Below are 14359 nucleotides of genomic sequence, written 5' to 3'. Positions count from 1 at the left end.
TTCTTTTAGTTTCCTATGGTAACTGATATCTGTGTATATATTTGTGCAATTCTTTGCTCTTTTCTTTGAATCTCTCCTCCAATTCTCATTTGAAAATGGACACCACTCTTGAAAAATTGAAAAAGTATTTTCTCGCTCTGCCTCAGAATGCGATTACAAAAATTTACTGTGCTAGATGTGCAAGATTGAGGTTGTTAATGAATCATGGAATTCCTGAAGATATTCGTTGGTTGATTGAAGAAAAGGTTCGATTATTAGGTAAGTCCTCCAATTATTTCATTTCACACATGCTTGGAACATGTAAAAACACTTTTGCAAAGAAACGTCGTGCAAAATGACTCAAAGTCTGTCACAGATGTGCTAGATGGACTTGTAATGCAACATGTTGTTCTTTAGCAATGATATCTGTTAACCGTAAAGATAAAATACAATTAATTAAGAATGGCCTGAGTAAGAGGTCTTTAAATAATCTTCTATTGACTCTTGAGATGCACCCTAGTGGAGATGTGCATCGTGCAAGTCATGATTTATGGCCACAATTCCATAAAGAACATGCTCGACTTAGTCTTGGGAATCTGACTAAAAAATACCCTATTTGCCAGTTTTTAAGAAAACTGGATGAGAAGCCTATCCCCGACCCATAGAGGGTGTTTAAGCCGTTCTTGGACATAAAACCAAGAAAATATGTGAGCCACAATCACAACTACCTGTACATACACATGCTTTTTCAAAATAAATAAATAAATAAAGAGAGAGAGTGAGACTACAACTGGCTTACATATAGGTGATATGATTGCATTTTTAATTTCTCATCTATAAATTCTTCTCCTCCTTCCCTTCATTTCTACTCAACCCACACATTCATTAAATATAGAAGTGTGTAGAAATGGCAGGTTCCTTAAGTCATCACATAAACAATATTTGTGTTTTCGGTGGATCCAGTCCTGGGAAAGAAAAAGAGTTTTTAGAATTAGAAAATCATCTTGGTCAGGTACTAGGTGAGCGAAATATTCATTTAGTGTATGGAGGAGGCAGTCTTGGGTTAATGGGGGGAGTGTCAATAGCTGTATTTTTAGGAGGTAGTCAAGTTTTAGGGGTTGTCCCCAAAGCTTTAGCACAAGGGGACATCATTTGAAAAACAATTGGTGAGGAATTACAGGTCCCCACAATATCTGATCGACTGAATGCAATGTTTAACCATGCCGATGCCTTCATTGCCTTACCAGGTGGTCTGGGCACATTGGAAGAGATCTTTCATATTTCCTCTTATGCTCAACTGCACATTCAACATAAACCCATAGGTTTGTTAAATGTTAATGGTTTTTATGATAAGTTGTTGTCTTTTCTTGATCATGTTGTGGAACATGAATTTCTAACATCTTCGGCACGACAAATCATAATCTCTGCTGCTACTACTGAACAATTGATTGACCAACTACAATCTTTCATCCCTGTAATTAATCCCTCCATGAGGTGCATTAATTGGTCAACTAAGGAAAGCCGTAAGAAGATTAGATTGGATTTGAGCCTGCGTTTGTAAAAATTTGTGTCTTTTGGTTTTATTATTGTGTTTTGTTGTTTCTTATATTTGTTTAAGTGTGTTTCAGGTTTGTCAGTCTTTTCTATTTCAGGTGATGTCTTCTATACTCTATCTTTCCACCTTAAGACATTGAGGACAATGTCTCATTTTGTTTGGGGGGAAAGGGTAGTAGTTGATATATTAAAAAAAAAAAATTGTGTTTTCTATTTCATAAACCGTTTGCAAAACTGTTGTTACTAGGATGACAGAGTAAAAAGAGTTCTTTTGTTAAAGTGACTCTTGAAACGCATTTTAGTAAACATTTCTTAACAATTGGTTTATCTGAATAACTTCTTGAAATATAATCTAAAGGACTTTAACCCAAATACTTCGAAACATTGCACTATCTACGTATCAGTATCTGCAACCCGAGTTACTAAGCTCGTAGGGGTGTCTCAACATCTAATGCCCTAAGACCAACTGGTCTGGGAGTCATTAGCCGAAAACTCGTTACATGGGTTAAAGATGCATTGTGTTGTATGTGTATATAAATAAAAAAAACAAAAAAAACAAAAAAATAAATAAATAACAATCCCAACCCAAGGAAGTTAACCTTAACATTATAACACAATATTGTTTTCTTCCAACAACAGCCCCATCATCTATGTTTTCATACATTGAGCACATAAAAAGAAGGTTTATTAATATATTATTTAAGATATATGAAGCAAGAATATAAATTTAACGAGTGTTTGTTTATCTGGATAAATTAATGGAAGTTGAATGATGAATGCCTTGCTTTGTGGAACTTGCAAATTGTTTTTCTATTTTAACGCTTTGATTACTAGGGACTAGTAATAAGCTGGTTGGGGGGTGTGATTAATACTTAAAAGTGCATTTTTATCAAGGTTTTATATCATCATTTTGCACTTTAAGTATCAATAACCCTTAACTAAATCATGTTTTATAATAACATACCTAATAATATAAGATATCTTTAATTTATGGTGAAAATGTTCATCTTAAAATTCATTCAATAAATAAAAGGATTGATTGATGAGTTCAAGTATTGAAATTGAAAGGACAGAGAGGGCCAAACTTAGAAAAGAGATGTTGGTGCAGTCCAAACCTTAATGTTTAATATTAACATGTCTTATCTTTTTATCTTACTAATTCTTAATACCTTGCTTGTTAAATGGTTAATCTAGATTTGTGTTGTAGAACACTTGGTACAACAAATGCTTGGTACTCTCATAGCCCAACCGTACACCTGTGCTATGAAAGGAACTTGATTTGTTGTTAACATAAGTTAGCATCATGAATTCTTGACAATATTTAAAAGTTTGGTGTTACTTAAATAAAATAGTTAATATGATCATGTTAACAATTTATAATGAGCTATTAATGACAAATCATCCGATTGGAACCTCCTTTATGTGTGGTTTCCAGTTGAGTAACAATAGTTAATACTATACTTGTTTGAAATACCATTAGTGGATCCTCTAACCTTGATATTTGTTTTTATTATTATTTAATCCTTACATTAATTTTCCATTTCAAAGTTCTCATCAACTTCTTCTTTATTATTATTATTGTTGTTGTTGTTATTGTTGTCTATAATTTATACAATTAACCTTCCTGTGGTTCGACCCCGGCCTTGCCAGGTTATTTATTACTTCGACAATCCTGCACTTGGGAGAAGACATCAATATTTTGGTCATGTCACTCACCATTTTGACGATCTTTTGTATTGGACTATGTAATTCAACACCTTCAATTCAGACCTGGATTTTAGCTAGAAATCTTGACGCTATTTTATGATGTGGAAAACAAAATTATGTTTTTATATATATATATATATATATATATATATATATATATATATATATATATATATATATATATATATATCGGTCCCTCCATTCTTGATTATGTTTAAAAACATCCCCATCCCTTTTTACCCACTTTTTCTAGTTTTGATCAAGGTTGTCAATTCCGTTCTATTTTGTCTAGAATGGCTGAAACATTTCATACCTATTCAAAAAACTTAACAAAACAGAACAAGTTTCATCTCTTTCAAATCTTGGTCCATTCTAGAGTTTTTGACTAAATTTGGACCGGAATGTTCTGGTTTCATTCCACATTTTCCGTTTTGGCCTTGAAAAGCCATTGAATCAAATTGAACCTAGTTCAATTTAATTAATTAAACCACCCAAGTATAAAAAGCTTTTTTTTTAATTACTATTTTCAATAACAATGATATTAATAATAATATTGAAAATTATTATTACTATTTTCATTAATAATGATATTAATTTTTTAAAATTAGATTTATCACTAATATATATGGTTTATATTCATGTTGTTTTTGTTCATGTTTATATTTTGGAGGAATTTGAGCAAAATAAGGGATGCTTTATATCCCATTAGCCTTGATAACGTTGAACTAGCTTTATATGTAAAATATTTATGTTAAAACATTGTGTTTGTATTGCATAATTTATAATTAATTTATCTTGAATTTGAATTATGTTTGTTGATATATATATATATATATATATATATATATATAGAAAAATTTTAAAATTTGAAATTATACATGTTTGAAATTATATTTGTATTTTATAATCTATACATGTAAATTTCTATTTTACAACTAAAATAACTACTTTAATGTTATCTATTTATTTGAGGTCAGGTTCGGGCAGACTAATATCCATACTTTACTCGGACCTGACTTTTTGCATTTGAATTTTACTTCGAAACTCGATTGGGTTTAAAAATTTTCTATTTGAGTTGATTCGAGTTAGTAACCATAGGTAAAACTGTCATCGTAAGTATAACCCAAATACCGTATTCTTTGGAATGATATGCTTTGCTATTAGTTCTAACATGACAACTAATAAAACTATCACACCCAACAAAAAAAAAGCTATGAAATCCTGTTAAAGAATTATCTCAACCCAATAACTTAAGTTGTTATGTAAGGTTCCAAGATATAATTTATATTATTCTCTAACACACCCTCGCAAGTGAAAACGTTTTGGACTTGAAACTTGCACAAATCTATATTACCTTGTGCTTAATTTTTATCAAATAAATGGGGATGGTGAGATTCAAACTCTAGTAACTGCTTAATTATCAAGTCTATGATACTATGTTAAATAACCATCTCAACCCAATAACTTAAGTTATTATATAAAATTTCAAGATATAATTTATATTACTCTCTGATGAATCTGATATTATTTACATGTAAGGGCATATTGTATTCTGAATGCCCTCACGGAGACAGAAAGAGTTGGAAGAAAAAAGGCTAGAAGCTAGATGCTACAGCATGGAGCTATGGACCAATCTATGAACTTTTCGGAGCAAGTGGAGACGAACAATTCTACCGGAGAACCCCCAATTTTCAGCCACGCAGAGCAAGTTGTTGTTTGGAGCCCCTTCTACGTTATAAATTCTGAAGAGGCAAGAAAAAGAAGACTTTCATCTTTTTTCGAGAGACAGAAGGCATGCTAATGAAACTAGGGGTGGGGGAGTTTTGTAGGTGAAGACCACAGATGAAGCACACACGGGGAAGGAAGAATTATAGCTTCGTGACAAACCTAAGATTTCTGAATTGTTCTCTTTCTTTTCATGCTCATACAGCAGATTATCCTACGTAAACTCACCATCACCACAAACAAGGAAGAGATAGGAGAGCTGTTAGTCAGCAAAATCTGCTGCAACTTGGTCTCCCTTGTGCTATAAATGGCTGCTGATGTCGAGACTCAAAAATCACTTCAATTTCAAGATCAAGATTGAGTTTATACACTAATTCTTGCATTAATATCACTACTGCCATTGAGACCATGGCCTTCAAAACATTTCTCCTTGTTTCCCTCATGATTGCTGCAATATTGGCAGCCCCAGTTGCTGAAGCTCAGCTTGGGCTTATTGGCGGTCTTCTGGGTTTGATCCGCATCCAAGGGACTCTATTTTGCACCGCCGATGGCAATATGGGTGCTAATGGCACAGCAACCCCTGTTTTCCCTAGTATGCTAGCCCTGATTTCTCTTCCTTTTCTTTTCTTTTCTTTTTGTTTTTTTTTTCCCTTTTGATCGATAGTAAAGTATCCTCGGACCAGATTGATTGTCATGATTACATAGGTACCATTCATCACATACGACATCATGGAATGCAATTTCTTACTTGCTAGAAATTGCCTCGATTATCATAAAAGTAATTACAGTCTATTTTTGGGTTGGCACAACATCGCACGTCAAATAGAGCAAAGAGGCTTTTTTATTTTTTATTTTTAGTTATAATGGGAAGTATTGAAAGCATAGTTAAAAGCCAAGTTTCTTACTTAGGTGAACAAATGTTTTTTATTTGAAAATAGTTATTTTTGCTTAAATCATCTGGATCATGGATTGACATGTAAACTTTGCAATTCAAGGAATATTTGATGTCAAAACCTTGAAATTTGAGACCCCTTAATAACGTGTGTGTGTGTAAAAGATTAATATTTAAGTTCTGAAGATTTCAAGAGTTTATCCAACTTTCAGGGTTGTCAGCCTTAATAGCAATCTTGTTATATATGTATATATATATAAAAAAGTTAATGCCTATTTTCACAAATCATAAAGTCTCACAAATTCAATGACTAATCTAATAATAATTAGACTTTGTTCTTCTTCTTATCTTGCTTGTAAAGTTGTAATTACAGTAACGGGTTTTTTCCTGCAGATGCTCTCGTGCAATTGCAATGTGGAGGAAATGTGGTTTCTACATCAACCACCAATGGATCTGGGATGTTTTCTATTTTGTTGGATCCTCTAAATTATATTCTTTCCTCGGTATTGAGCGACTGCAACCTGAAGGTCGATACACCATTGATCAGCTGCAACTCAAGTCTCCCTGCTCTGGGTGGCCTCCTATCACCCTTACAGTTCATCGGGAACACTGCTCTAGGAGCCCTCCTGAGTGTTGCAAACATCATCCCTGCCGGATTCCGATTCGTGCCTTCAAATTAAGGAGACCACCATAGCTGAAGGCGACATTATTATTATTATTCTGGCCATTACTATGTACTACTCTATATGAATAAGGCCTTTTGTATTATTCGTGTGTACTTTGTATTGTTTTTTCTTGCTTTCCAAGGAATAAAGGTCATGATTGGCCATGCGTCATCTATATGTATTATTTTAGCGAGTCTAAATTATGAGGGACCTTACAAAAAAAATGTAGCAAGTAATTCGATGCAAATAAAACTAATTTTTTTTGCTAAAAACATTTAGCAACAAAATTAGCAACACTGGAAGTATTATATGCAGTTTTGTTGTTGTTGATTTTTTAGTAATGAATTTGTCTGTTGCTGATTTATGAGCATTGAATAATTTATTGCTCACAATTGAGAAATAATTAGGAGGCTTAACCTAATAGTAGCCAACCCTTTCTATATATATGAGTAGGGCAATATACAATAGTAAAGGTGGAGATTACCACATAAGAATATGACTACAATATTTCCTATATAATTACATTCTATAATACGCCCCCTCAAGCTGAGGGTGGAGGATCAACCCGAAGCTTGAATCTAAAAGCAGTAAATGAAGAAGCAGGAAGTGACTTAGTGAAGACATCGACAAGTTGATCCTAAGAGGAAATAAAACGAATCTGAATCTCCTTCTTCGCAACTCTATCTCGGACAAAATGATAATCAATCTCAATATGTTTTGTGCGAGCATGAAATACAGGGTTTGCAGACAAATACGTGGCACCAAGGTTGTCACACCAGATAATAGGGGCAGAAGCAGTCGGAATCTGAAGATCTGTTAACAAGTACTGAAGCCAGATAACTTCAGCCGTGCCATCGGCTAAGGCTTTGTACTTAGCTTCCGTCGAAGAACGAGCAACAGTGCGTTGCTTACTCGATTTCCACGAAATCGGCGTCTGACCAAAGAACACAAGGTAACCACCTGTAGACTTTCTGTCCTCAATACTACCTGCCCAATCTGCATCTGTAAAACTGTGTAAAGCAAAAGAAGAGCTGCGAGTAATATGTAAACCATGTGATGCCGTACCACGAAGATAATGCAAGATGCGTTTCACGGCGGCCCAATGAGATTCTGTAGGAGCATGCATAAACTGACAGACCTGGTTAACAGCAAAGCAAATATCCGGGCGTGTGAAAGTGAGATATTGGAGAGCACCAACAAGTTTCCGAAAACGAGTAGCATCAGAAAACAATGGATCAGTCATAATGGTGGCTTTGGATGCCGAAATAGGAGTATCAACTGGTTTACAGGATAACATACCAGCTCGTGTGAGGATGTCAAGTGTATACTTATGTTGGCAAAGCATAAGTCCCAGACCAGTACACTGCACTTCAATACCCAAAAAATAATGAACATCACCCAAATCCTGAAGATTAAATTCTGAGCTCAGTAGCTGAATGAGGCGTTGTAGCAGAATAACATTATTACCCATAAGTAGAATATCATCAACATAAAACAAAAGATAACAAATATCGCTACCAACCGAGAAGATAAACAATGAGGTATCCACTTTAGAAGCACGAAAACCAATGGATAATAGGAAGTCATTCAGACGAGTGTACCAAGCCCGCGGAGCCTGTTTTAACCCATATAGAGATTTATGCAATTGACATACATGACCTAGGAGAGCAGAATCAACAAAACCTGGAGGTTGTTTCATGTAAACCTCTTCATCAAGGACTCCATTTAGAAATGCATTATGAATGTCAAGCTGATGAATTTTCCAACTACTCGAAACTGCAATGGAGAACACTAAGCGTACCGTTGCCTGTTTGATAACAGGACTAAAAGTTTCTAAGTAATCAATACCTTCTTGCTGAGTGAAGCCCCTAGCAACCAGGCATGCCTTATACCTCTCATTGCTACCATCAGATATGCGTTTAATTTTGTAGACCCATCGGCTACCAACAACATTCATGGACGGATGAAATGACACTAAAGTCCATGTTCTGTTTGCGCGAAAGGCTTGAATTTCCTCACGCATAGCATTATGCCACGCCTCATATCTGTTAGCATCAGAAAAAATAAATGGCTCATGCGAGGGAGGAGAAGCTACCCGACTGAAGGAGGCATCAGATGTGGTTGTCGTGGTGGTGGTCAGCGTTGTCTTGGGCTGTCTCGGACGAAGAACCATGGGGTGTTTAGGAGCAGTTGGACATGGAGTAGCAGTACTTGTACCTGGAATATGCTGAAGGGGATAAGAGGAGAGGTCAACATAAAGTTGCAGACCAGGAGGTGAAGCCGGGGAGGTGCTGGGTTGTGCCGCTACTGAATCTTGCAATTCAGAACTTGTTCCTGCATAATAATCATTGGAAAGACAAGCACGTGGTGACAGTATGGCTATGTGGGGTGGTGAGGTAGGGTCAGCTGAATCAATGGGCAAGGGGGCAAGCTGGGGAGGTGTGGCAAAGGGCAAAGGTGGGTTGTGTTTTCTGCCGATTTGGGAAGGAATAGGCTAAAAACAGGAAAGGGGATGCAAGGATGGAAGATAGGTAGGTGAAGTGGGGGGAATAGGGGGTGTTGTTACTTGTTCAGACTTTTTAAAAGGAAAGACAAATTCATGAAAACGAACATGACGGGAGACATAGACACGACCAGACTCTAAATCAAGACACCGATAACCAAGATGAGACGAGCTATAGCCTAAAAACACACAAGGAGAAGACCGAAAATCTAATTTATGAGCATGATATGGACGTAAAAATGGAAAACAAAGACACCTAAATGTACGTAGGAAGTTATAATCAGGAGTGCAATGAAACAGACACGCAAAAGGAGATTTATTTTGAAGAACATGAGTAGGCATGCGATTAATAAGATATACCGATGATTCCATAGCATAGTTCCAAAAACGCAATGGGGCATTACACTGGCCTAAAAGGGTTAGGCCAGTTTCGACAATATGTCTATGACGACGTTCAACTGTGCCATTTTGTTCATGAGTATGAGGACAAATTAATCGATGATGAATACCAATGGTTTGAAAAAATTTATTTAATTTTCGATATTCACCACCCCAATCAATTTGAACAGATTTAATTTTAAGAGAAAACTGACGCTCAACAAGTGTCTGAAAACGTTGAAACGTGGAAAATACATTAGATTTCGCAACAAGCGGATAATACCAGATATATTTAGCATGCACATCAACAAAGATAACAAAATAATAAAAACCATCAGAAGAAAACATTGGAGCAGGGCCCTAAACATCACTAAAAATTAATTCAAGTGGGGTAGAAGTTTTGTGACCCGTCGGTCGTAGTGACAAACAAGATGACTTGCCTAAAGGACATGCTTGACATTGAGTAAAAGATCGTCTAGACGTACAAATAATTTTATTATCGGAAACTAACAAATTTAGAATGCGAGGAGTTGGATGACCTAAACGACGATGCCACAGGTCGGTAGTCGCGGAAATGTAAGGAGACCAAAAAGCTTGAGGAACTGACGTAGCCGAAGACTCAGAGAGAACATAAAGACCATCATGACTCCGACCGGAAAGAAGAACTTCCTTGGTGACGAGATCCTTCACATAAAACACAGAATCGTGAAATTCAAAATAAACATGATTATCACAACAGAATTTCTGAACAGATAACAACGGTTTGGTAATGTGAGGCACATGAAGGACATTAGTTAATGTAAACAAGCGTTTTGGGAAATATAAAGTAGTATGTCCAACATGGGATATGTCAAGGGCCTTACCATCACCAACATGCAAAAAATCATTACCAAGATAAGGAGCAGAATCAGTTAGAGTTGCAAGGTCAGGCGTCACATGTTGATTCGCGCCGGTGTCGGGAAACCAAGTCATTGCAGCAGAATCATTCGCAAAGCAAGGTGAGCAGAGGGCTGTTTTGTGCTGCTGTGAAACTGAGAGCATTGAAGAGCTGAATGGCCAAGATTGGAACATAATTGGCAGCGTACATGTCCAGACCACTGCCCCTGATTCGGCCTGAAATTTGCAGCAGAGGTGCGCCTGTTCTGCCACTGATTCTGCCTCCAATCTGCAGCAGAGTGGCCTCTATTTTGGGCCTGAAATCGGTTGTTGTTGGGACGCCAATTACCCCTATAACATCCCCTGTTTTGGCTGTGATTAGTCATGGCATGATGAGCAGAAATCTGAGGTGTTGGCAGCAATGGTGGCTGTTGTGGCAGAGAAGAAGAAGACAACAGAGGCGAAGAGGTTGAACCGACAGCCATGGAGTGAAAGGAATTCTTGTGCAGAAACTCATGGGTAAGGAGATGGCTATGAAGATCAGCATACGATAGCGGTTCGGCCTTGGTTATGAGGCTAGTTACCAAGTCTTTGAACTCACCGTGAAGGCCACGAAACACATAGAGATTGAAATCTTCAAGAGACATTGGGCGACCAGCAACAACCAATTCATCAAATAACGATTTGGCTTGCTGCATATACATACTAACTGATGCATCACCTTACCGAAGGTCTTGAAAGGAGCTATGTAGTTGCATGATTCAGGAATTAGATGGAGAGGGAAGTGCCTTCTCAAGCGTGCGCCAAACACAATGTGAAGTAGAACAATCTACTACAAGATGCAACACATCAACAAAGAGAGAGGAGAGTAGAGCACTCAAAATAAGTTGATCTTGTTGCTTCCAACGAAGAAAAGAAGGGCTGATGGCAGAGGAAGAACCAGCCGAAGCATCAATCATATGAGATGGAGGACACGGCAATGAGCCGTCAACAAAGTGAAAAACACCTTGACCAAGGAGATATGGCTTCATCTGCATTCTCCAATAGAGATAGTTTGTGTTCGTAAGTTTCAACAACACAATTTGGTGGGTGTTTGATAGAGGAACCATTGTTGAAGTGTGTGTTCCCATGAAAGGCAAAGGAACGGTAGAATCATAAGAAGAAGAATCAGACACATGCTCTACATGTGGAAGTTGTTCTCGGCCAGCAGCAGGAGGATGGTTGGCCGGTGATGTTGCAGCACCAGTGGAAGGAGAGATGGCAACGGCGGCAGCATGAGGAGAGTCCATGAGGGAGAAAAAAAAAATTAGGGCCGGCTGCAAAAGGAGAAAAGAGTTTTGATGGCCGAAGGCTCTGATACCAAATTGAGAAATAATTAGGAGGCTTAACCTAATAGTTAGCCAACCCTTTCTATATATATGAGTAGGGCAATATACAATAGTAAAGGTGGAGATTACCATATAAGAATATGACTACAATATTTCCTATATAATTACATTCTATAAATTAGCAATGGATTTTTCGTTGCTAATAAATCAGAATAATCTGTTGCGGTTTTGTGAATCAACCATGGATTTCCTATTGATTTATTTACAATCAGCAATGGAAAATCCGTTGCTGATTATATGATTTTTATTAAAAATTCATCTACCGTTTCATTTCAAAAATAAAATCATCCTTTTTCTTTATCTCCTTTTCTTTTTTCTTTATCCTTTTTTGCAATGCCCGATAAGATGAACTAGGATATGATGACTTCACTGATTAGGAATGTGATGATGAACTTGTATTAACTATAGATTTTGGCATACGAGGTGCACCATATACCCTACCCTTCATAACTCCTCCTGAAGCCATATACTAAGTTGCTCCATCAAATGAAGGATGATTTTCCAGATTAGATCCATACTTTGAAATCATCTTCTTTTGATAATTTTCCTAGAAATAAAATACATGCAATAAAAAATTCATTTGAATGTGAAATAGTATTTTCAGGTGGATATGTATAGCAAACTTGTTGACATTGTTGTGCTAACACAAAATCTTCATATCCATGTAGTCGAGATGTATGCTTGATTTCAACCAAACCATTTGAATGATGCACTCTAATCCCTCATTTTGTATCACACCAATTACATTTAAACATAAATAATTTGCACTTATTGCCCAAAAAGTTTAGCTGAATAGAACAACTCCTTTAAACATTTCATAATAATTACATTCATTATCATCATAGCAACTTCCTTTCACACAAACTCCACTATTCATCGCCTTTCTAAATCGACCATAACTTTGAGTATGAAATTTAAAACCATTCCAATAATACTCATTATAACATTTCACTGAAGTTTAAGGGCCTATAGCAAGTCCAAGGAGTTGATTTTCAATTCTATTAGATTGGTACTCCACCTAGCATAAGAATTAATTCCATAAGAAATATTGTTTTAAAAAAGATTAGTAATTTTTTAAAGTAACTAATTGAGCTAAAATTTAAATTAATTTTATGAACATACTTCCATTATTTTTTAACCAATTTGGAAAGATCTCTTCGCATAAGTTTTCAATTTCAACATCACTCATATGTGGTTGTTGTGACTTTAGCTTTTGACGACATTGCCTAAACTTTTAAAATGTTAAAGGTAATAATAAATTATTATAACTTGAGTACAAAATAATATTTCATACTTACTCTAAAGAAGGCTTCAATTCTTGACAATTAACTATCACATAGTTATGCGCAATTTGCATTTCAGCATGTGACAACTGTCTTCTATAAAATCTCTTGGATAATTTTTTCCTTCGATAGGAAAAAATAGAAAGGTGTCCATCTAGACTTTTAAGGCCACCATCATCATTTTGTGGAACTTGTTTCCAAATTGTTTGCACATCATCACCAAAATAATGAGATGCAAAATTGGTAATTTCATCAATCAAGTATACTTCACATATGGAACCCTCAACTTTAGCTTTATTGGTCACTTTTGTCTTCAAGTAAAACATATACCTATATCATTTTTGTCAGTTAGTTTATTTTTTAAAATAAAAAGGGAATAAATTAATATAGTATGAAAACATACCGGTCAATTGGATACATCCATCGATATTGAACAAGTCAACTGATTAGTACTTAAAAGTAAATTTTTATCAAGGTTTTATATCATCATTTTGCATTTGAAGTATCAATAACTCCTTAACTAAAGCATGTTTTATAATAACATGCCTAATAATATAAGATACCTTTAATTTATGGTAAATGTTCATCTTAAATGCAGGCCTATCACATAAATAAAACGATTGATTGATGAGTTTAAGTATTGAAATTGAAAGGACAAAGAGAGGACCAAACTTAGAAAAGAGATGTTGGTGCAATCCAAACTGGAACACTGTTCGGTAATTGGGTCATATCTCGAGTTCTAGATGTCTAAATGACCTTAATCTTTTGGATAGATTTGATAAGACATAGGCCTACAACTTTCATGTGGAGTCCAAGATTTAAAAAGGCCATTTTCAAGTCCAAATTATAGCAACAACGAAGAAGTTCGAATCTGTCCTGCAGCCTAGACACTGTTCAATGTTCAGCCTATATCTCAAGTTCTAGAAGTCTAAATGACCTCAATTTTTTTTCCTGAAAAGATAAGACAATTTTCTATAACTTTCATGGTATAGGTGGTTCTAGTACTGATGCTAGTATTGACGTTTTATTTAGACAAGAAGATAAGGATTTTCACCAAGTCAATAGTTGGCCACCCACTCACAATTAGTCATCCAGTTTCAAATTTTGGCCCATTTGCCATGCATTTAGGGGCTTGGTTGTTCAGATGAAGAACTTGCTCTTGCTCTCTCTTTATATATATGTTGCGATGTCACGGTCGCACAAATTAATTACCCTAGCTTAAAAGACAACACACAAGATAGTATAGAGCAAGCAAGGGGTAGATCCCACGAGGAATCATAAACATGTTTGGGCATAACACTAATGGATGCACCTAAATCGCACAAGGCCCTTTTAAAACTAGCATTACCAATAACACATGGGATAGTAAACGCACCTGGGTCCTTTTGCTTCAAAGGCATATTCTTTTG

General features: G+C 35.9%; 1 protein-coding gene across 1 annotated transcript; it reads left to right on the top strand.

Annotated features, from left to right (window-relative positions):
* Positions 1-5293: 5293 nt before the first annotated feature.
* LOC118036990 (phylloplanin-like) lies at positions 5294-6818 on the top strand. Its single transcript, XM_035042864.2, has 2 exons — positions 5294-5557; positions 6251-6818. Exons 1-2 carry the CDS (start codon positions 5374-5376, stop codon positions 6535-6537), a joined length of 471 nt encoding a protein of 156 aa, XP_034898755.1. The 5' UTR covers positions 5294-5373; the 3' UTR covers positions 6538-6818.
* Positions 6819-14359: the final 7541 nt, after the last annotated feature.

This window comes from Populus alba, chromosome 10, assembly GCF_005239225.2.
Source record: "Populus alba chromosome 10, ASM523922v2, whole genome shotgun sequence".
In the NCBI taxonomy this organism is placed as follows: Eukaryota; Viridiplantae; Streptophyta; class Magnoliopsida; order Malpighiales; family Salicaceae; genus Populus; species Populus alba.
This window is presented reverse-complemented; position numbering and strand designations above follow the sequence as displayed.